General features: G+C 48.4%; 2 protein-coding genes across 2 annotated transcripts in view; both read left to right on the forward strand.

The window, feature by feature from the left end:
* Positions 1 to 10,160, forward strand: part of oxct1a (3-oxoacid CoA transferase 1a) — a 64,747-nt gene extending 54,587 nt beyond the window's left edge. Inside the window, exons 15-17 of the mRNA XM_061260372.1 lie at positions 192 to 272; positions 9,037 to 9,138; positions 9,590 to 10,160. Of these exons, the coding sequence (XP_061116356.1) occupies positions 192 to 272; positions 9,037 to 9,138; positions 9,590 to 9,625 (219 nt within the window). The 3' untranslated portion in view covers positions 9,626 to 10,160. The remainder of the gene's footprint in view (positions 1 to 191; positions 273 to 9,036; positions 9,139 to 9,589) is intronic.
* Positions 10,161 to 13,576: 3,416 nt separating this feature from the next.
* plcxd3 (phosphatidylinositol-specific phospholipase C, X domain containing 3) overlaps positions 13,577 to 22,740 on the forward strand; it is a 28,129-nt gene continuing 18,965 nt past the window's right edge. The window contains exon 1 of the mRNA XM_061261737.1: positions 13,577 to 13,706. Coding sequence (XP_061117721.1) covers positions 13,604 to 13,706 — 103 coding nt within the window. The 5' untranslated portion in view covers positions 13,577 to 13,603. The remainder of the gene's footprint in view (positions 13,707 to 22,740) is intronic.

The raw sequence follows: 22,740 nt of genomic DNA on the forward strand, positions 1-22,740 counted from the left end.
TTGTGTTATAAAAGGCGTTGGACAAATAAAATTGAATTGAATTGATTGACAGCAGAACACAATCGCCCCACTCTTTTCCGGGGCAGGGAGGTGAAGCTGTACTCACTGTAATTTGTGCTTTAATACGTTTTTTTTGTTTTGTTGCCATGACGCAGCAGAGCATGAGATGACCTTTGACCCTGTGCTTCCAGGGAGGCAAACACAAGATCCTGGAGAAGTGCAACCTGCCGCTCACCGGGAAGCAGTGTGTGGACCGCATCATCACCGAGAAGGTATCCCACCCCCACCCCCACCCCAAACTACCCCCTCTCTGCCTCGGTCGAATGAGCTCTGACTCACCAGCATGTCATTTACTTTTGACCGCGAGCTATTTCTTTTTGTCGAGATAGCAGTTGCCGTATTCTCACCTGGTAAAACATGGAAGTATGAGGCGTCTCGTTTCGTTCAGAACGCCGTTCGGCTATTTCCCCGCGTTTGACGACACCCGGCTACGCTACCACCCAGCCCCCCCCCCACCCCCACACCTTCACTCAGGAGCCCGCGTCTGTCCGTCGGCTGAAACCACACAAACTACAGACACCCGCAGCCTCTGCAGGCCCCGGGAGCGTGTGTGTGTTTACGGACTCCTCGCCCGCCCTTCTTTACGGCTCTGGCGCTCGACCTGTAAAGTAAATCTCCCATATCCCCCTCTCCGGCAGGAAGAGAGGGGGTTGATCAAGTGTCCCGACACCGCGGGGCGGGGAGGAGGAGGGGGGCGGCCTGGGAGCAAAGATCGGGTTTGTTTTGACCATAATTTAATTGCTGCTTCTCTCCGTGGGCCCGGCGTCTGATTTCATTTTCCAAAACAAATGCCTGGTGCAGACATATTTTAACGGCATTCTTGCTTCGGTTGCATGGCGTTCCGCCGTGTCAGGCTGCTAGTCCCCACTGTAGCTTAATAACTTAATAGTAATAATAACTTTATTTGTATAACACTTTTCAAACTACAGACCAGATTTCAAGTGCTTTGCAGCAGTAAAAACTACACTCCAAAAAAGCACATGCAACACCACTAAAATAACTTAAAATGACTAAACATTACATACAATCTGTTTTATAATTTAATTTCATTATATTACAAGGGGTCCCGTCCCGTGGTCATTAGTGCAATGAAATCATAATTTCACCCCCCTCGGAGTTCCTTTCCCACCAATTTAGTAATGAGGTCATAACAGCGGCAACTTCTAGCCGTGCAAGTTTTTCGTCACCCCCCCCCACTCTGCTCTTTGCTAATTGGCTGGATAATTTTGCTGACTCTTCCCGATCCCCGGTTCAGTGCTCTCAGAACCGAAACGCAGCCGTCAGTGCAGCTCCCGTTTGAGAAGCAGTTGGGAGAAATGGTGTCGGGTGGTGATTAGCGCGGCTCTGAAGAATCTAAAGATGGAGTGTTTTAATCCTGGCTCACACATAGAACACCAGGGGAGGAGAGTAAAATAACTCCCGCCGTAAGAGATCTGTTCGCAGAATCTGTTGGACTTGGAAGCCCGGTGGAAAACAACCGAAAAAGCTTATGAAAAGATAATACGGCCTGCCACAGACGGTAAGTCTGCTATTAAAGGATAATATCGCCGCGCACAGACTTGTTCCATTACAGCACACGTGAGGGACCCGCTGCTCACGTTTCCGCCAATATGAGAGCGATAAAACACGCGCGGTAACTCTCCTGTCTCACTGGATTCATCTTGAGTCAGTCCTCCTCAGACCCACGTTCGAGGAACCCGTGCTCACTGCGAAAGCCCCTCTGTTGAACTAATCGGGGTTGTCCAGAGACGATTCGGCATCGGTTACACTGAAGAGCGTTTTCCGGCCGGTTAGGAGTGGAACGGTTCGTTCCGATTAGCCGGATTAGTTCTCGCTACTTTGGGGAAAGGGGGGGCGGGGTTGGTGGAGAGAATCCGAGGGTGAGCGAGCTCCCTGCCCTCGCCCGCGGTTGCTATAGCGATTCTGCTGGCGGTTTCGCCCGGCTGGGCTCTACCCGTTCCGAAGACAGATTCCCCAACACGCTTCGGACAGTGAGTCAGTGAATCTGGGCTGTCAACACTTATGAAGCCCCCCCCTCTCCCCTGCCTCCTCTCTGTGCTCTGGGAGTCCTTGCCTGGCCGTCGGCCTGGTCGTTACCGTTCATGCCGTGAGTTGCTGCCCCCTGTCCCTCCTCACTCCTCGCGTGAAAATGGTTAGCGGGAGTTCTGCCGGTGCGGTGCTTTTCCCGCCCGTAGCTCTCCGTTCTCCGGTCCGACTGCCCACCCACCGCGGAGCCGCACTGCCATTTCCCTTCTAAAAGGAGGCTAATGCAGAGATTTCAGTTTTTTTTCCCCACTGAATGTGCATTAGCTTGGTGGAGTTTCATGGACGGAGCTGGTGTAAAGTCTCGTCGAGTGCTTGGTCTTTATATAAAAAACCATTTTTTTCCCCGAAGTGAAGAGCTTTTGCGAGTCTGCTTTTTAGCTTGTATTTTTAACAAAAAAAACGGCTAACCAGATGCTGGATAGAAAGCTGAGCACTTGGAACATCTTGTGACTTACTCTCATTGTTAAGGCCTGCTAATGTGTACCAAGGCGGGTGAGATAAGCAAATGTGCTGTAGCCTACCCAGTGGGGGTGAAAACGTACATCCTGTAAAATGGCAGGATTTATATTTAAGGTTGTTTTCGAGGCGATAGGGGGCGTCGCGGTGTGCCTTCTCTCGACCGTATCGTATCGGCGGTTCTGGCAGCCTTCGAACCCGTGGCCCCGCGATTATCGCAAAACGGTCGCGCCATCCCTCCTTATCGCTCCCAGCCTCCAGAAAAAGAGAAACTACAGAAACTACTAAGAAAGTACAGAAAACGATTTGAGTTTAAATGCGAGGGGCAGAGGAGAGCCGTCTGCGGCAGAGATGAGAATCATAAAGTAACAACTGTTGAAAGAATAACCGCCTCTTCGGGACGGAAAACTCAGAAGTCATTTGTAGAGAAATGTGAGGGAAATACACGCCTCTTTCTCCAGGCGGTGTGGCGAAGCGGGCGGTGACATTTCCTAAATCCGGAGCCTACCTGCCGCTCCTTAATTGTACATTTGTGCTCGGAGCTTGATATGGATTTTTGTGGAGGCTGTCGATAAATCATATCCACGTATTCTCGCACGTTGGCATGTTTGTCAATTCGGTATCCATCTCTCTGAAGATTTTATTTATGTTTTCGTTTTTCCCAGGTTTTTCGCGTTAAGACCCATGTCTTCCTATTGTCATTTCTCAGAGGCATCACTTATTTGTTGCTAAGGGTCTAATAGAGATTTACATTTGTAAACATATAAACTTGATAACGGGGCTTTTTCACCTGTGGGTAAGACTGCCACTCCCCACATCTCTGTCGTGGAAGCAGACAGCCCTCCGGTGACGTCAAACCGACACCAGCGTTCGGTGCGCATCTCAATCAAACCTAATTATCCAGGAGCAGATGTAGCGACCGCTAAACCCGCGCGCAGACCCCTCTCCCCCGGGCGGTGCGGAGAGAGAAAAGCTGCGCTCCGCTCTCCCGAGTGCGCCCGAATATCATTACCACAAACTGACCTTTCCCTCTCCGCCGTCTGCCCGAAAACATCCGGCGAGTCACGCTGGAGCGGCGGCAACATTATTTCACAGTTCATCAACGTGCCGCTCGTGCTTGTAATATATTAGCACTAAACAAAGCGAGACAAAATGGCGGAAAAAGAGCAGTTCGTAATTGGATTGGTTGAGAGGCTGGGCTGAAGGGCTTTGGGGGTGGGCGGAACCGGGCTCTGATTGGCACGTGTGCGGGACGCGCGCGGGGGCTCGGCGCCTTCGCGGCTCGTGATGGTTTCCGCGTGGTGGGAGCCGCAGACATGGGCTCATTTGTCGAGAGCTGGGCTGATAGCTGTCCCTTCATGCATGACTATCTCTCCCTCTGTCTCTCTCTCGCTCTCCCTCTTTCTCTTTCCCTCTCCCTCTTATTCTCCCTCCCTCTCTCTCCTCTCTCCCGCTTTCCCTCTCCCTCTCTCTCTCCCTCCCTCTCTCCTCTCTATCCCGCTCTCCCTCTGTCCCTCTCACTCTCCCTCCCTCTCTCTCCCTCTTTCTCTCTCCCTCTCTCTCTCCCTCCCTCTCTCCTCCCTCTCTCCTCTCTATCCCGCTCTCCCTCTGTCCCTCTCTCTCTCCCTCCCTCTCTCCTCTCTATCCCGCTCTCCCTCTGTCCCTCTCACTCTCCCTCTTTCTCTCTCCCTCTCTCACTCTCTCCCTCTTTCTCTCTCCCTCTCTCTCTCCCTCTTTCTCCATCTCTCTCTCAGCCTCTCTCTATTTCTCTCTCCCTCCCTCTTTCTCCCGCTCTCTCAGTCTCTCAGTCCCTCTCAGTCTCTCTCTCTCCCACTCCCCCCCCCCCTCTCTCTCTCTCCCTCCCTCCCTTATTTTTATCCGGGAGCAGAAAGCGGGCGTCAGGCTCCCGCCTCGCCTGAGAGACTGTGGCATAATGAGGTTCTTCTTGCGCTGAAGGACCCGTGGCACGCCTGCGGAAGGCAGGAGATAAACACGCTATAGGACCCGTGGCACGCCTGCGGAGGCAGGAGATAATCACGCTGAAGGACCCGTGGCACGCCTGCGGAGGCAGGAGATAATCACGCTGAAGGACCCGTGGCACGCCTGCGGAGGCAGGAGATGATCACGCTGAAGGACCCGTGGCACGCCTGCGGAGGCAGGAGATAAACACGCTGAAGGACCCGTGGCACGCCTGCGGAGGCAGGAGATAATTACGCTGAAGGACCCATGAGGCAGGAGATAAACACGCTGAAGGACCCGTGGCACACCTGCGGAGGCAGGAGATAATCACGCTGAAGGACCCGTGGCACACCTGCGGAGGCAGGAGATAAACACGCTGAAGGACCCGTGGCACACCTGCGGAGGCAGGAGATAAACACGCTGAAGGACCCGTGGCACACCTGCGGAGGCAGGAGATAAACACGCTGAAGGACCCGTGGCACACCTGCGGAGGCAGGAGATAATCACGCCCAGCGTGTGAGCGAGACCCGATCCACAGCTGAGAACTCAGACCTAATCTAGCATTAGCTGCAGAACGAGCTCTGGCACTGGGCCATATGATCTCTGTAAGTCATCCTGACTACCAGCATCTGCCAGACAAATGGCGAATAATGAAAGGTTTAAGCTTTGTGATGAATTTTAATGCATGCACATCTGCACGGAGAGCTGCCTTCCTGACAACCTGGGGATGTGTGGAGTGACGATATTGTCTCGCACACCCGCTCCGAAAGGTTAATGTCAGTGTCATAGTAGGAAATAAAGAATAAAATATTGCGCCCTTACCCATGGCCCAGTGACTTAAATAGGGTGAAATTACTGCACTGCCCACACTCTCCTCCTGATGACCTGAGAGGCGGTGCGATTGCTGCACTACATTTCCCATAATGCCATTTAACCAGTAGTCACGTCTTCAAGATGAAAGGCTCGAGACTCGAGACGTTTATTGTTTCATCCATCAAATACAAAAAGAGTACTTGATGAGTACTGAAACCAAAAAGAGTAAAAATCTTAGGATCCGGCTCCACAACGTTGCACTTTGATAAAAGTAATAGTAAGGGAAAAATATAATAATATGTGCAAAATAGATATATATGAAGAAGGAGAGGTTTCGGCCCCCTGGTGGTGAGCTTGTGGGATTGCAGCTTACTGTATGTAGCGGGTTCCGGAATGGCACAGTCGATGTTTGGGAGCGCAGCGACTTTGGCTCATTCAGGGTTCCTGTTGTTCAGAAACGTACTTAAGACTTCAGCCTCGGCTGAGTGAAAGCTGCAAGGCCACGCGTAACAGGAAAGAGTCATTAAAACGCCCTGTTCCATTATTCCATTATTTCCTTCTTTCTGTTCAAATCGAATTTGAGCAGGGGTGCGGAGGCGGATGGGGAAAGCGGTCGTTAATTTGCGGGCCGTCTTGCCTAACTTCAGATCAGTGTATTTATTTACCGTTAATCTGCGTTCGGTCTCGGTGGGCACGGTGCGCGCTGAGGCGCTGACGCTAGGCGGGCTAATAGACTTACGGCTCGTCTTTATCGTCCTGCTTTTTGTCTTGCGCGGCATGGGCGGTTTTTAAAAGCGCATAATTCAGCGCGTAGGAGTCCGGCCGCGGCGATGCTCAGGCCCAGGCGCAGCCAACGGGACGTGAAAGGAGAGAAGCGACTGGAGGAATCGCGAGGGAACCTCAGTCGCAGTCGCGTTTGCAAAGAATATACTCTCCTCTCTCTCTCCCTCTCTTTCTCTCCCGATCAAATGTGAAATTGGAAATGGCATTAGCGATGTTCCACCCCCACCTCCAGTAATCCTCCGCCCTCTCCCCCGCCCCCGCTCGGTAAAATCTAGTTATCATTTCCAATTTGTCTTAAAAAAATATATTAAAAAATCCCCTTCCCTTCTCAGATGGGGCTCGCATTCACAATTGGCTGTACGAATGTGAATGAAGGCGCATTTCAGCAGCAGGGTAACGTTTGAAAGAAAGCTGCGCTCTTCGCATTAAACAACTTCTGCGGCTGATAGAGTCCGACTGCGTGCCATCCGCAGCGCTCTCCATTAATCACTAAAGCAAACCATAATCCCTTTCAGAAAGAGATGTTTCTTTTTAAATCCCAGCAAAGCAGATCTTAATCATCACTTTCATTTAGGGGAGACGAGGGAAATGGAGCATTAAAAATAGCATTGAAAGAATTTTCCCCATTTTTTTGGGAAGTCATATTTTGAGATTGTGCTTTGGAGTTGTGCTCTGGTTCACTGTTGCTACCCCCCCCCCCAGTGTGGCCACCAAATAAACAAATACAAGTGTTCATTTGTTCAGTGTTCGGTTGAGTGATTACTGACATTAACTCACCAAATTGTTGATGAAGGGAAAGAAACGAATGTCCTGAACTTTAAGGGAGTCATAGTTCAGGACATATCGGCGATTGTGTCCAGACCACAGTCATGCGGTGAAGTGGCCCTTCCAATCCCAAAATGGAGGAACTTCAGCACTGATGGCAGGACATGCAGAAATGTCTCTCTTGCCCTGAACTGCCCCTTAGAGTGAGGCAAATCTGCTTCTGTGAATGTCTAACCGTGCAAATATGCAACATGAAACTTGGAAGTTGGTTGCAAGTTTTTTTTGTATAAAATACCATTCTTACAATTCAAACAATTTCAAAACAAAACAACCGGAACCTCGCAATCGCATTGAAAAGGCGTTTTAAAGAATGAAAAGTAGAATGCAGAAACAAAACTCCATCATCACAATCGTGAACAAAAGGAAAATTCCCAGCTCATCACACACACTTCCTCCCTCAAAATGAGCACAAAAGAAACGGCCGTCTCACACCAGTAATCAAATCAATTCCATTCACAAAAGCGCACATGAAAAACGCTAAATGTGAAATAAGGTTGGGTGTGCTGCCCTGGGCAAGAATATCTACTCAAGGCGTTCAGATAACACACTTTTTATTTAGAGATCATACAGGGCAGGTGGAAGGAAGTTTATGTGGCAATATTTCTTCCTTTTAATTGCCTTTTTTTAATTTGACTTTTATTTAACTGGGCTAACTAGGAACTTATCTCATTTGTGGTGACAACATATGGAGCCTTAACTACAGTTGGGAATGCAGGAGACTAGCCAATCAGACACAGGCTCGAAGAAGGGATTAGTTTCCCGTTGGTCCAGCAGGCCCATCCTTGCTGCTGGTCACACGACCATATTTGGCATTTTGCATGCTCAATAGCCTCTGACTCCGGAACATGTTTAGATGCAGAGCGTGAGTTTCTGCTCAATATCTCTCTGCTCGCTGATCTGCAGCTCCGGGGAGGACGGCAGGGGCTCAGAACGGGCTGTTTAGCGCTTGTGTGTTCCCGACAGAAAGGCTGCTGTCGGTGTGGGTTGGCGCTCCGGCCTTGGCTCCTACAGTAATGCTCTCATTGAGGCCAGATTAGTTTCTGAGGGGGTCGGAGCAGCGAGCGAAGCCCCCGGAGTTAGACTCGGCTCTCAGGGCCTCGGGGGAGGGGTGGGGGTGCGGACAGGGGCAGGGGGACATGATACGGCAGCGGTTGCTGGGTTAAACACTCCTCACCTCTCGGACCCCGGCCCCCCCGGCAGAGTTAGCCATTCAGCCCGTCGCTCGGGGGGCCCTGATGAGCCAGCGGCCGCCAGCGGCCTCTCCTGACGACGGGCGGGGGGAGAAATCCATCCCACCCACCTCCAAAATACAACTCCAGCTCCAAACTAATGCCCACAGTTATTTTGGGAACGGTTTGGGTAAAAAGAGGACACCGTTTTCAGATAACAAAAATCACGACTCTCAGCTTCGACTGCGTAGGCTGCTATATTTGTCCTCAGCTTTGTCCTGCGTAGAGGTGCGTGAAGTGAAGATAAGCGGATGTGTTTGGAGTACTACTCGTTTGGGCCCCAGCTGTGGTCAGGGCGGTGCGCTTCAAGGGCGTGGCAGGCTGCTCGCCGAAAGATGAGGAATGCTAACGGCGCTAGGCTAGCGCAACCGGGGGAAAGGCTCGGTCGCACTCAGCCGGGCCTGCTTTCCCGTGGCTTCAGTCCCTTCCTGGAGACACCGTCTGCGCCTTGCCTCTCCACGGCCATTTTAATTAGCAGCCCGGCTCGGCGTTACTGCTGAACCTGATTTTATTTTATTTATTTAAACTACTTGCAGCTCAAGGGAGCCTGTATAGCACTAGCGCTTCAAATGAATTAAACACTGAGTTTATTTCCTGGGCTCTTCTCTAGGCGATGATGATAATAATAATAATACATATTTAAATAAATATTTTGGTAATGATGTTGTAACGGTATATTTAAAATGTGTTTTGGTGTTCAAAGCCGTCTTCAGATAAGACACATGAGCGAACAGAAGAAATATGTCAGCTGTGCAAACGAGGTGGAATCATGGCGGGGTTGGAACCCGAAGGTTCCTGGTTCCTGTGCTCCCTCGCACGGGGGAACTGTTTGATTGATGCGCTTCTCCCCCCCCCCCCCCCGCAGGCCGTCTTCGACGTCGACCAGGGCAGAGGCCTCACCCTGACCGAGGTGTGGGAGGGGCTGACACCAGATGACATCAAGCAATGCACTGGTACCGATTTTGAGGTGAGTTACCCCTTTCCCACTGTAGAGCTGAACCAGGCTGGCTCATTATACCCCTTTTCCACTGTAGAGCTGAACCAGGCTGGCTCATTATAGCCCTTTCCCACTGTAGAGCTGAACCAGGCTGGCTCATTATAGCCCTTTCCCACTGTAGAGCTGAACCAGGCTGGCTCATTATACCCCTTTCCCACTGTAGAGCTGAATCAGGCTGGCTCATTATAGCCCTTTCCCACTGTAGAGCTGAACCAGGCCGGCTCATTATACCCCTTTCCATTTTGTGACTGGTGTACTTGTACTACTTCATGCATTATAATAATTATTCATAAGAATACATTATGGACCTGTTTCAAGAGAAAGAATGTTTTGTAGTGTGAAATTGAACTGCTGCATCGTGTGTTGTCTGGGCAATAATACTGATTATTCTTTCTTTCCTCCATATTCTTCTCTCAAACAGGTATCTCCAAACCTAAGACCAATGCAGCAAATTTAAAAATTGAGGAATCAACAAACGTTTAATTTATTTTTTAATTTTTGATTTTATTTGAAATGGCAAGGAGTTCTCGGTCATTACCAAAACAAAAAAATGAAGAAATGGAAAGCATTTGAACGGACTGTACGTGGGTGAGGGCAAGTGTCAGAAATGAGTGAGGCATCTGAAATAGCATTCTCATTACACAGACCCAACGAGACAGCGAGGGCATCTAGAAGGTTGATCATGCCCGTGGGGTAAGATATTTATCAAGTACTCTGTAGCAAAATAATATCAGGAATAGACCCTGCCTGCTTCAATGTGTTACACTGAAATGAAAGCCTGTCTGTGGCATTTCAAGCCCAACACTTATTGGGTTTTAATTTAGTTTTTATTATACCTTTTTGTTTGAAATGGAGAGTGTGTGTGTTCTTGTTAAAGGTATTGCACACACCCGCACAATCCGTGGGTGGTAACACTTGAAAGCCTTACAATGTTCTATTTGTTCTGTTCTGCCTTTGTAAATATAATAAATATGTTTGATTCTTAAATATCACTCTGTTGCCATTTTTATCGGAACTTTTAGATAAAATGTCAAATGAGATATTGAGTACAAGAATATCCTATTCCCAGAGTCATGTATGATTTTTTCCTGAAAATTTTGTTCGCGTCAAACAACGAGAAAAGTGATTTCAAAGCAGCTAGTGCATACTGTCATGCATAGCTCTTCAGAATCGCAAATGCTTCTTTATGCGGTCACCTGGTAACTATAGGAATTGATTGCATCGATCTGCGCCCAGTCGGTTCTGCAATAGGAGGTGAATTGGATTCTGTTTAACTTCTGTTGCTCAGTGACAGTCTGAGATTTCGCATAGCAACGCATATCACTCGTGCGCGTGTCCACATCTTGGAACAACCCGTTAAAGCCTCTCAAAGCTTGAAGGACTTCTGCTGAATGCAATGGTAAGTTCCGTTTGCGTTCCACATCATTCGTGCTTTTATCTCCTCGTATGCTTCAATAGAGCGATAACGTATTGCCCTTGGGCGTACACTCGGATTCTAATAATTTTGTCGCGGGATTATAATGCATAAATCCCTTACAGTATTCTTATCTGTCGTTCAGTCATCAAGACTGGTGTTACACTTTTAAAACATGCATCTCTTTACTTGCTTGCGTGCGTTTGGAGACACCCGGTGCTTCGCCCATTTTGTTTTATGCTTTTACGCGCCCGGAGCCAATCAGCTGTCATTTCGGTTAGGCTCTTGATTGATGTCTACGATCACACAAGGTGGCCTCGGGCTTCGGCATAGCAGTAGCCAAGACAAGACCCGTGGATCTGCCAGAATGGGAACGCGGGGAGGCAGCAAACTGTCAGCGCACACACGCCGCGCGGCCTCGGGCAGAAGAGATAATGCGCGGTCTCGTACAACCCGCGCAAGCTCCGACACCGCCGCTGCACTGCAGGAGAACGGCTGGGCGACTGCTCAAGACATTTCTCACGAACATGCTAGAAACAGGGACAATGTTTCATTAAGTATTTCAATTTAGACCTTTTCTATGGACATTTTGAAATGTTCTGCACACTGAATATTTACACTCTGAGCACTTTATTAGGTATTTATTAGATTTCTACAGCTGAGGGCCTATCCACTTAGAGTTATGATGCGTTGTGTGTTCCGAGATGCTCTTCTGCACACCACTGTTGTAATGTGTGGTTATTGTTACCGTCACCTTCCTGTCAGCTTTGATCAGTCTGGCCATTCTCCTCTGACCTCTTATTAACAAGGCGTTTCTGTCGGCAGAACTGCTGCTCACTGGATTAAAAAATATATTATTTTTTGCACCATTCTTTGCAAACTCTAGAGACTAGTGTGCGTGAAAATCGCAGGAGATCAGCAGTTTCTGAGATACTCATCACAGTTTTCCTGCATTCTGATGGTTCATGTGAAGCTCCTGCCCCACATCTACATGATTGTATGCATTGCACTGCTGCTACACAATTGGCTGATTAGATAATCGCATGAATAAGGAGGCCCTGCGATGGACTGGCGACCTGTCCAGGGTGTATTCCTGCCTTTCGCCCAATGTATGCTGGGATAGGCTCCAGCCCCCCTGCGACCCTGTTCAGGATAAGCGGGTTCAGATAATGGATGGATGGATGAATAAGGAGGGGTAATAAGGTAAACATGTTCCTAATAAAGTGCTCGGTGAGTGTATGTGAAGGTGAGGGTCTGTGAAACTTGATGGACAGCTCCATTTGTAAGCAGAAATTATTCAGATTCTAGACTTGTCTTTGGGCCCACCCACCCGACCGTACGGTCACAAGGCTAGAGCCTTATTCGACAGAAAGCCCAAATTGCTCCCTTTTAACAGTGGTGACTGAAGTATAAGTACCCGTTTCTGGCGAGAAGTGAGCTGAGAAGGCACATTTTCAACATACAGGTTATAAACCGTGTGTGCTACAGGGGAGCCTCTAGTGATGGTGTCCCATAGAGAGCTCTCCCATTGGGCACAAGCACTATTGAACTGTGTTATTCATGGGCCAGCTGCATGTATACGTCTGTGTGTGTGTGTGTGTGTGTCTATGTGTGTGTGTGTGTGTGTGTGTGTGTGTGTGTCTATGTGTGTGTGTGTGTGTGTGTGTGTGTGTCTGTGTGTCTATGTGTGTGCATGTGTGTGTGTGTGTGTGTTTGGTTTTGTGCCCCTAGTAGCATTAGCACCTTTCTCCCACAGTGCTGGGACGGCGCCTTGCTTATGGGGCAGACACAAGTCCACTCTGTGTGGTAAAGGTGTTTGCTGCTGTAGGTGTAACTAGTCCAACCTTAGACTGAGTTTAGTGTGCAGGTAAACTCAGCACACACAAATGGGCATGTTTCCATTCTCAAGTCATGACAAACATAAAAATACATTGCCTGCTATAGCTACCTTTAACATGTAGACAGACTTTTGTGACTTTGCTAATTCTGCATGTAGAAAGGAAAGTAATTGTGGATGGAATATGCCTGTCATGAATAATATTATTCTACATTTAGAGTTGTAATCTATTCAGATAGATATAAAACTTAACCCCAATGTCCCACTTGAGCATCAGTGTACCAGAATACTGTTTGATCTTTGCTTCGGTCTACCATACACGATGTCAGTCACGGACGAGACGGGCAAACTGGCGAAGCACAGCCTAAAACAGAATGCTAATAGTTCGAATCTCAAGGAATATGCCTGCGGGCTCTAAATGCTAAATTGACTGCATTTATATTGCGCTTTTTATCCAAAGCGCTTTACAGTTTAAGAGTAGTGACAGTGAGTAGTGCTCGAGGATCTCAGAAAATATAACGGCACGTCTCGCAGGCGCGAGCGATGCTCCCAACGGACGATTAGTTCGTGGTGAAGAAACCTACAAATATTTCAGAACCATCGGCGTGGACAGCGCCAGTAGCGGTCGGGGAATGGAAGTGGAGCGGAGGCGGGGCAATTTTCACGGAGGAAAGAAACGTGGACGTCTATGCAGCAGAGAAAGATAGCCTTCTTCTTTCCTGAAGACGAGTCTCTTTTTTTGCAAAACTAATTCCATTCCACATAAAAAGCATCATGAACTCTTGTGTCACGGTTGACACAACAAGGCCACCACAAAAGGGGTTTATTAAAACCGTGTTTTTCCCCACTGTCAACGTAAACATTTTTGTGTTTGACACTGACAGTGAAACAATGCTGACTCATGTAAAACCCAAGGACTATAGGTTACACACACACATAATATATATAATATTTTTATATATATACTATAGACTATATATATATATATATATATATATATATATATATATATATATATATATATATGAATAAAATACATGTAGCGTGGGTGCGCGTCGTTCTGGGGGTGTGGCCCCCGCGCGTGGTGTGAACTCGCTCTCTGTCTGGCTGTGTGGAGGGGAACGAGCGTAGCGCAGAACACACGGCGATCCGGCACAACGAGAGAGACAGTGAAAAGCGGAGCGATGGCGTCATCTCAAGGGAAAAATGAACTCCGGTACGCGGACTGGATGGCAAGTTTACCAGAGAACATCCACAGCATCCCGCTCACCAACCTAGCAATACCTGGTAAGTGTTTCCACCTTTGTTTTGCCTTGTCAGTGAAATGAATGCGGCACGTTATTCCTGTGGAATTGCATTGCGTTAACGTGCAGCGGTTGCCTCGCAGTGAAACGCATGGTGTAGTCCAATTTATCCATCTTCCGATGGTTGATAGGATAGTGGATATAATGCATAGTTCACGCAGTTAACAGTTTAAGGTGTAAATATAATATGTCTAACGCAAAAACATATTGAATACAGGTTAGCGTTTATAATATGAGGACAACGTTATTTTCGCTTCGCCAATCCGGACAGAAAGAGTTCAGCTTTACTCGTCTCGTTTGGTGACTGAAGGTGACACTTGTTGCGCAGACCGAAATGTAACCAAAGAAATATACAGAAAAAAATAAGTGGCTTTAGTTGCCGTCACCATCCTCTCACTGAAGACTCAATCAAGGAAGACCAGTGGGCGGGGTGGTGACAGACCGCGCGGGTGTGGCGGTATTGATCAGCGAGTTGATAACCCAGCGGATACGACCTGTCCGTCAAGGTGTGGTAGAAGTAGCCGTACCGTAGTTTTTTATTTTGGGTAGCACTCAGTCCGGCTTTGAAGTGCAGCGCCGGCTCTGTGTCACTTTTGGTGAACAACTTTGGCTCTCGTGCAGACGGCTGGTTCGGTACATTAAGTGACTGTTGGGGAATTAATCTGCCAGATGCACAGAAACGCGACACGTGCTGCCCAGTCGAAAATCGCACGGCTGAGCGCCCTGGAGCGGACAATGTTCTGCTCCGGCGCCATGCAGCCTCCACCAGCAATATGTCAAGCCTTGTATATTTCATAACTCTGTGTGTGGGCCACAGTCCTTCGTTTGAAGTACATATTGTGATATGCATGCACATACGCGCAACAGGGTGACAGCCATATGGAATATTCCTACCTTTAGAAACTTCAAAATCCAATTGCAGGTAGCCTATATATAGCCTACCACTGGTTTTAATGTCACATCCTAGCACTGCCAGTGCAGGCTGTTATCCGCTAACATTTTACTGAATAACAAATGTCGGAAAACGATAGGAAAGGGGGTGTGATTTCGTTAATGCGATGTGACCCTCTACTGGAACGCGACCTTTCCTGCCCTTAGTAACCGATGGAGCAGCGGTTGCGTTGCCGTGGCGCGTGCCCCAGCTGCTGAGCCGTCTGGGACAATTAGCTTTAAAGGGCTGCAGGGAACACAGCAGTGATTATATTACCCTGATTAGCTGTTCCCCTGGTTCAAACCCCCACCCCTCAACATAAATAAATAAAACAATAAATAGACTAAAATAAATAAATCATCATGGAACTATTAACCATTGGGCTATACGATTTATTAACTTGTTTCTGTCCAGTGTTTGTTTGTGTGTGTGTATGTGTGTGTGTGTGTGAGAGAGAGATAAAGAGAAAGAGATAGAGTGTGAAAGAGAGAAACAGTGAGACGCACACGGTTAAGCTCAAACCGGGCAGTGGATAATATCGGTCGCAGAAGGAGACACGGGTTGGGGCCTCGCTGCGCACGAGCACGAGGGACGGGTCCTGAAGTGCTTCAGCTAATCTCTCCCGAAATGAACGTGCCAGGCTCACGGCCTGACAGTGCCGCGGAAACGTAGATCTCTCCTGAACTCATGGCACGCCCATCCCATCTAAGCTTTCAGACTGGTTTAAAAGGTTTTAGCCAAATACTAGATAGAAGGATTATGGATTTATACAGTGAATCTGACTGATGGAATGAATGAATGAATGAATGCCTGAGAAAGTAAATTAACACAAAATGATCACTTTGCCACTAACGAATCCCATGGCAAGTATGCAGTTGAGGTTTCGGTACATTTTCTGTTATTTCCAAATGAGAAGTGTCAAAGGAAGGCAAACTTTGGGAGTCAAGTTTCATACTGTATCATCCTGCTGAAAAGAATATAACTCAAGCTAGGTTTTAGCTCAGACAAGCTAGCAGCACTAGCTGGTTGACCAGCTCATACCCAGTTAGACCAGTTTTATGACCAGCTTGACCATGCTGGTTGACCAGCTCATACCCAGTTAGACCAGTTTTATGACCAGCTTGACCATGCTGGTTGACCAGCTCATACCCATCTAAACCAACTTTATGACCAGCTCATACCCAGTTAGACCAGTTTCATGACAAGCTTGACCATGCTGGTTGACCAGCTCATACCCAGCTAGACCAACTTTATGACCAGCTCATACCCAGTTAGACCAGTTTCATGACAAGCTTGACCATGCTGGTTGACCAGCTCATACCCAGGCACATCTCACCACTGTGCCGAAGCGTCGGCCATTATCCTTTCCGGTACGTTCTTTTGTACACATTACCTTACGCTGGAGAGCCCAGCTCACATCTCCTGAGTGCTGGAGAGGGAAGAGGTCATGATCCTTTTAAACTAGAGGAAAGTTAGATAGCCAGATAGATTTTTCCAGGGCGGTGGGAAATGGCGCATCCTGTTGAGCTACGGACGACGGGGAGCTAATGGCCACGGTGAAGCTGGACATCTGCTGCATGCGTGGTTTAATGTCCTCATTCAGAGATGTAATCTGCCAAAGTGCAGCATCACCATCCATACCCTGGGGGCATATGGGGCAGTCTACGCTACTCCATACCGCCGTCGAGAAAAAACAGGCTTCCCCTATTTCATAGGGCATTTGGGTTTTGAGTGGAGACAGAATCCATTACGAAATGTGCAATGGTTGTTGCTCTCGCAAAAAGAAAAAATATATTCAATTAAATCGCTGTTTTGATTCTGTAGTCCAGCACATTGGACAAGAAATGGAACAGTGAATATGAGGTTAAACTGCAGACTTTCAGCTTCAATTTGAGGTTATATTCGTACATCCATATCAGGTGATTTGTGAAGGAATTACAATCCTTTTTATAAATAGCCACTTTAGGGGGGTAACTGTAATTGGACCCTTGGCTGCTCAGATGTTTCTTGGCCAGTTGTGTGCCTATACATCATTAATTCATGCAAAAGTATACAAAAAAGGGTCTGGAGATCATTCTTGGTGTGGAATTCGTCTGTTGCTGTTGTCTCCCAATATGAGCGCAAAATAACAGTCAAAGCTTGTAAAGCAGGTCATCATGACCCTGAGAAATCAGAATAAAATCATCAGACATATCCAAAACTTTGGACGTGTTGAAATAAACAATTTGATATATTGTTAGGAAGCAAGAACACGCTGGTGAGCTCAGCAATAGGCAGACTTGGTAGACCATGGAAACCACTGTAGAGGATGACTACATTCAATTGTGAAGATTTTCAACAGTTGAACAGATGAAAAGAAAATAACACTCTTTATAGATATGACTTATAGACTTCAATTAAGAGAAGACTACACCAGCATAATCTCAGTGTTCACCGCAAGATGCAAGTCACAAGTAAGCCCCAAGTAACGTGAAAAATTGTAGAGGTCTCATGGGCGGATGAGTTGAGTATTAACCCATACCAAAGTGATGGAAAGAGGAAAGTGTGAGAGAGAAGGGAACAGCTCATGACCCAAAGCACCCCTCTCTTCTGCGAAACATAGCGGAGATAGTGTTATGACCGGGTCATGTACGGCTGCCATTTTAACCTGCACACTTGTCTTCATTGATGATGTGACAGCTGACGGCAGCAGCAGGAAGAATTCTGCAGGTCACAGAAACATCTGCTCAGACCCAACCAACCCAGATGGTGCTCTCCCTTGCTGCAGGACAATGACTCGAAACATACTGTAAAGCAACTGAGGAGTTTTTGAAGGCCAAAAAGTGGACTCTTCTTGACTGTCCAGAATTCGGTTGAACATGCGTTTCTCTTGATGAGGACAAGAAGACAAGAGCCGAACAAACAGGAACTGAAGCTGGCTTTAATACAGGCCTGGCAGAGCATCACCTGGGATCACACCCAGCGTCTGGCGATGCACCCGTATCACAGACTTCCGGCAGTCATCGATTGCAAAGGATTTGCCACCAAGTACAAAATATCACAACTTCATTTCAGATGACGCTACTTTGTCTGATGACTTTGGCTCTCCTAAAATGGACAGACTGTGCGTAAAAGTGGGCACAGCTGAATTTCTCTCTGCGAGTTTGAATGAACGGAGAGGGATTTTAATTGTAAGGTCAAAATGAAAGCCCCTGGCCCCTGCATATATAAATATATAACGTACTGTATATATAATCTGTAAATCTTCAGGGGGTTTTCCTGCGGATTTGCAAGGGGGCTTTGATGATCATCATCTGAAGTACGGAGTGGGGAGTGGTGTGTGAACGGATCGGCAGGGTGTCATGTCCGGACCCAGCAAGCTCCCGTGGTATCGCGGAACGTGCGCCACGTGAGACAGCGCCCCCCCCTTCCCCTCCCCTCCCCTCCCCTCCCCTCCTCTCCTCTCCTCCCCAGTCCAGCCCTGCCTCACAGGGGGGCCTACAGGACTCGCCCCAGGGCTGGGCCAGATGCTAATGATGCTAATGGGTGCCGCTAACTGACCTGGCGGAGCTGCGCGCTCCAGGTTCCCTCAGAGTTGCGTCGCTTCAAAAAGACGGTTGATTTCCCCCCTCACCCCCCACCCACAGCCAAAGCCAAAAAAATTATAAAAATTAATAAATGAAGAAAAATATATAAACCAGCTATTGATTTTTGTCCCTCCTCCCAGGGTGCCATTCCTCCGCGCGCGTAGCTGGGAGCAAATTAGCTCAACGCGCTGTCAGACCCCAGCCGCGTTTATTTATTTATATGCGGACGTTTCTGATTATTGTGTTTCATCCGGCGAACCGCTGCGAGGGGTTTGAAGGTTCTCCGCGGGTGTTGGGGAAGGGTCAGAGGGCGCTCTTATTTTCACTCAGCTCGCCCACGCCGGCTGGCTGGCGGACGGCGTAGCGGAGGGAGGAGGAGCTGGAGGACGGCGGCGGCGTGTTCGCAGAGTGGCGGGGAGCGAGAGCTGGACTTTCACAGACGCCGGAGCGCGTTCCCGACGGCTTGCCACGGAACGAAACCGCCCGCAGTTCCCGTTCAGCTCTTTCCCAAGGCCTGCTGTTTCGCGTCGCCCGGAACGTTCCGGAAGTCCTTGTGAAATAATGTGGGTTTTTTTGGTACTAGTTTAGGGGCAAGTGTGCAATTAGCTTCGATGTGCTTTGCTCAAACTTTACGGCGCCGTAGTTTAATTCGCACATTTTCAGAGCGTTCGTGTTGCGGTTTTATTCAGGTGCAATGCACAGTTCGCGAGCGCATACACGGTTTTCGCTTTTGAGTGTGACGACGCCGCTGGGTTCCAGGAGCCCACATTTTAAAGCGAGATAACATTTGGCAAACCTGTGAGTCTCCATCCTTCAGGTTCATAATGTGCTGAGATGCCCACGTATAAAACAACCTGTCTGGGATTCAAGCGGTCTCCAGTCAACACTGATTCAATTTGCCACTTGATTCTGTAATGGAAAAAATAATCGTGTTCCGCCCTGCAAACAGGAATTTAAATATGCAGTGTTTCCGAGAGTGCCCTTCACAGTTTATGTGTGGTCCCTGTGCATCTTAAATTCTGAGCGCCTGTCCTTCCAGCGAAAAAGAGGAGTAGAGACCTTTTCCACGGGGATACACCGGTAACAAGTATCCAATTAAAACTACATTACGATGAGCACAACCGGGTCCACACACCCATGTGAGATAAGTCTGCTGAAATTCCCAGGGTAATCCAATGGCTCTGCTGCTCCTTCTGACAAATTAAAATCTCATGAAGGTGGTATTCCAACTGCCAAATTCAAACACTGACCGACTGCCTGCTTGATGAGAGCAGCCTCCAGGAAACCACAATCATGCAAAATGCATTGTGCCCATCCCAGACTTTCTAGGGAAAGAGGTGTCTTCGGTTGAGACTGAAAAGCGTCTGATAAAAACGTGAGGAAGCCAGCAGAAGTGGGCGTTCAGCGTGCGTGTCTCAGTGACGGCGTGCAGACAGAGGCGGGTGTTGTGTTAGATCTGCAGCAAAGTGCTCTTAAGTGCTTTCAAATGAAGAGGCGCAGCTCTGTGTGACTCCCTGCTCCAGCGTTCAGTCTTCCTGGGATTTAGCATCCTGACCTTTTGCCAGCTGAGGGAGAGGGTGAGTTTTGGGTAATAAGGGGCACCATGGTGCATTGTGGGTAAGTCGTGTGAGATTGCTCCGTTGCTCAGTGGGGGATACAGTACTGGAGCTACTTGGAGGATGAGGTCACACCTGTCTCTGGTGGATGATGTCACACCTGTCTCTGGTGGATGAGGTCACACCTGTCTCTGGTGGATGAGGTCACACCTGTCTCTGGTGGATGATGTCACACCTGTCTCTGGTGGATGGAGTCACACCTGTCTTATGCGTTGCTGATGGCTGCTTATTTTTTTTTGTATGTATAATTACTGAAAAACAAACATTATTGGCATTTCCTTAAATGAAAAAGCAGTAAATAGATTAGAAAATGGATTGCTGTAAAGAATGCCACATTAGGCTACATAAGGGTGACATAGGTCACTTATTCCAGCTCATAAAGAGGTACAATACAGCATGGGCATGGTGGTAATGCAGCTCCCTATTCTGACACAGCGTGCTTATGTCACATTCAATGGCGGTAGTGATTCAGGATGAAAAATGTGGGGCAAAAACGGCACACGATTACTCAACTCCCATCTCTAGTCGACAGCAGGATTGAGTCTGACCTCTGACCTCTCTGGTTGGGAAGGTCGTACATGCAGTATCCTCCTCCCCCCCCGGCCCCAAACATGGGAGGAAACAATGCAGTTTAGCAACTGTTCCTTTCCATCCGGTTCAGCCCCTAATTACTGTGATGTTGGCGAAGAACCCTTCCTTGGCCATACGTTAGGCCTTGTTGCCGCTGCTGCGTGCTGCCAGCGGCTGGTGTTGTCATTTCCCTGAGAGATTAGCGGCTAATTGTTGCAGCTGCTGGCGCACTGGCCGGCAGCCTGGGCAGAGGGAGCGAGCGCTGTCATTACCCGGCGGGTGAGACGGACCGGCTCATAACCCCCCCCCCTCCCAAAAAAAAGAAAAATACCAACCAAAAACAAAGCTTTCACCGCCATTTTGCCCTTCTGCGTCCCCGCCTCCAGCCTGCCCTTCTAGTTTACTGGACTGGCAGGGAGCGGAGCCAGGGCTGCATGGCTGATTCCCGTTCGGTGTTATTTATTCCTCTGTTTATTACCTGGTGTTGGCGGGCGCTTGCTTGCGCCACGCCGCTTAGCATAAACCGGCGATTTGTCTTGTTCTGCGACCTCGCGTCTGAGGGACGGCGGCTCGTTTGTCGCCCGCCGCGACCCGCGGTTGTCACGGTAACACTGCCGGCACGGCGAGGCGCCGCAAGTTCAGGGTCTTGGGGGGGGGGGGGGGTAACGTGCAGTTAACTCAAACAGCTGCTGGGGGCTTTGTGTGTCAGTTCTGTGTTCCATCAACACTGTTACAGGTAAATTAATAGGTTTTGCGGACAAGGAAAGGTCATCTTAAAAGATAAGAGATCACAAGCAAAGCAAGATTGGCTAGTTCCTTCCGTCCTTTGTACTCCTGTCAAGGTGGACTCAGTTCATAATGAGGGTTGTGTTCAGAATTAATAAGTAAATACAAAATCTGATCCTAGATCCACACTCCTAATGTGATTCTCTTTATGCATATAGGATCAGAAGTTACAGAGCTGTCTACAGTGACTAGGGACATTCTGCTGTTGGCCACACCTCTTCTAGAATAATCCAGAACGAACCAGCAAATCAGAAACCCACTGAGCCTCATCGGCAATAGAGAACATTCAGCATTAAGAGCATTGAGTTGACCATCTTAAAATCAATGATATACACCATCTATATTGCAAGCGAATCGGCACGTCGATGGCACACCTCAACCATATTAACAAGTCCCTGAATTCCAATCTGGAAACAGTTTTTAAACAAGTTTGTACAAGGCCGCGTCCATCTCAGAGCGTTTTGAAGAATAACTGAATTTTGAACATTGAAAAGGGAAACTGTGATCAGGTTCACATTTTAGTATTTTCTTTTTTCCTCCGCTCTTGAATCTTGGCCATGATCATTATCCTCACAGCGGTGAACAGGTGAACACTAATGGATTCCTGTGGAAATTCTCACTACCTTTTAAATGCTAATTGTCATTTCTCTAAATATACACTGAATTTCCTTTTCTCTCAAATGTCATTTGAAGGATCAATTTTCAAAATAATAACAAATTACATGTTCTGTCCTTGACACCATAAAGACCACAATTACGCCAATCTTGTCTGTGAAAAATGGGAAACGGAGGGCGGGGGGAGGGGGGGGGGGTGAACTGCCTACCGACTGTCAGACACGGAGAAGATGGACGCACCTTTTCTCAACTAATCAGAGCCAGAGAAAACGCCTCCGGCCTTTTTTCAATTAAGTTGTTTATTTCTTTCATTTCTTTTCATTTTTAGAATGACTTGACGTTGACGCTTGCTGCCATCTGAGACAGGCGAGGGGCAGGGAAAAGAGGAGCGACAGGCAAGGTTACGTCCTTGGGGGGGGGGGGGGGGGGTGTGTGCGTGTCCGCACGCCTGCCGGCGGACAGCTGGGGCTCGGCAAGTCTTCGGCGCGAGGACGGGGGGCCTACTAGCGCGGGGAAGAAAAAAGAGCGAGAAGGTTTTACCGAGAACAGCCGCGGGGCATCTCTGCGCTCCGCTGGCCTCGTTCGGCTCGCTCTGCCCTTGTTGTGACTAACGGCCACCTGCACCGGCTGATACGAGTCTGCCATCGCTCCACACAGCAGGGGGCACGCAGCTGCCCTGTCAGGCCACCGGGGGCAGTACAGCTCCTCAGACTGCCTCTGTGTAGCATCGATTCTGTCCGCAATACTGGGAAAAGAAGGAACACGCGCACGCGGCCACACACATACAAACATCTTAAGACTCTGAGGAGCTGCATGGAAGCTAGGTGTGTAAGTGAGGTTCATGCTCTCAGGAAAAAAAGAAAAAAACCTTTTTGGGTCAGCGTTGGGTGGAGCGCAATTCTGACTTCAAAGCTTTTTGTCTGTATAAAAGCC

Source organism: Conger conger, chromosome 11, assembly GCF_963514075.1.
Source record: "Conger conger chromosome 11, fConCon1.1, whole genome shotgun sequence".
Lineage (NCBI taxonomy): Eukaryota > Metazoa > Chordata > Actinopteri > Anguilliformes > Congridae > Conger > Conger conger.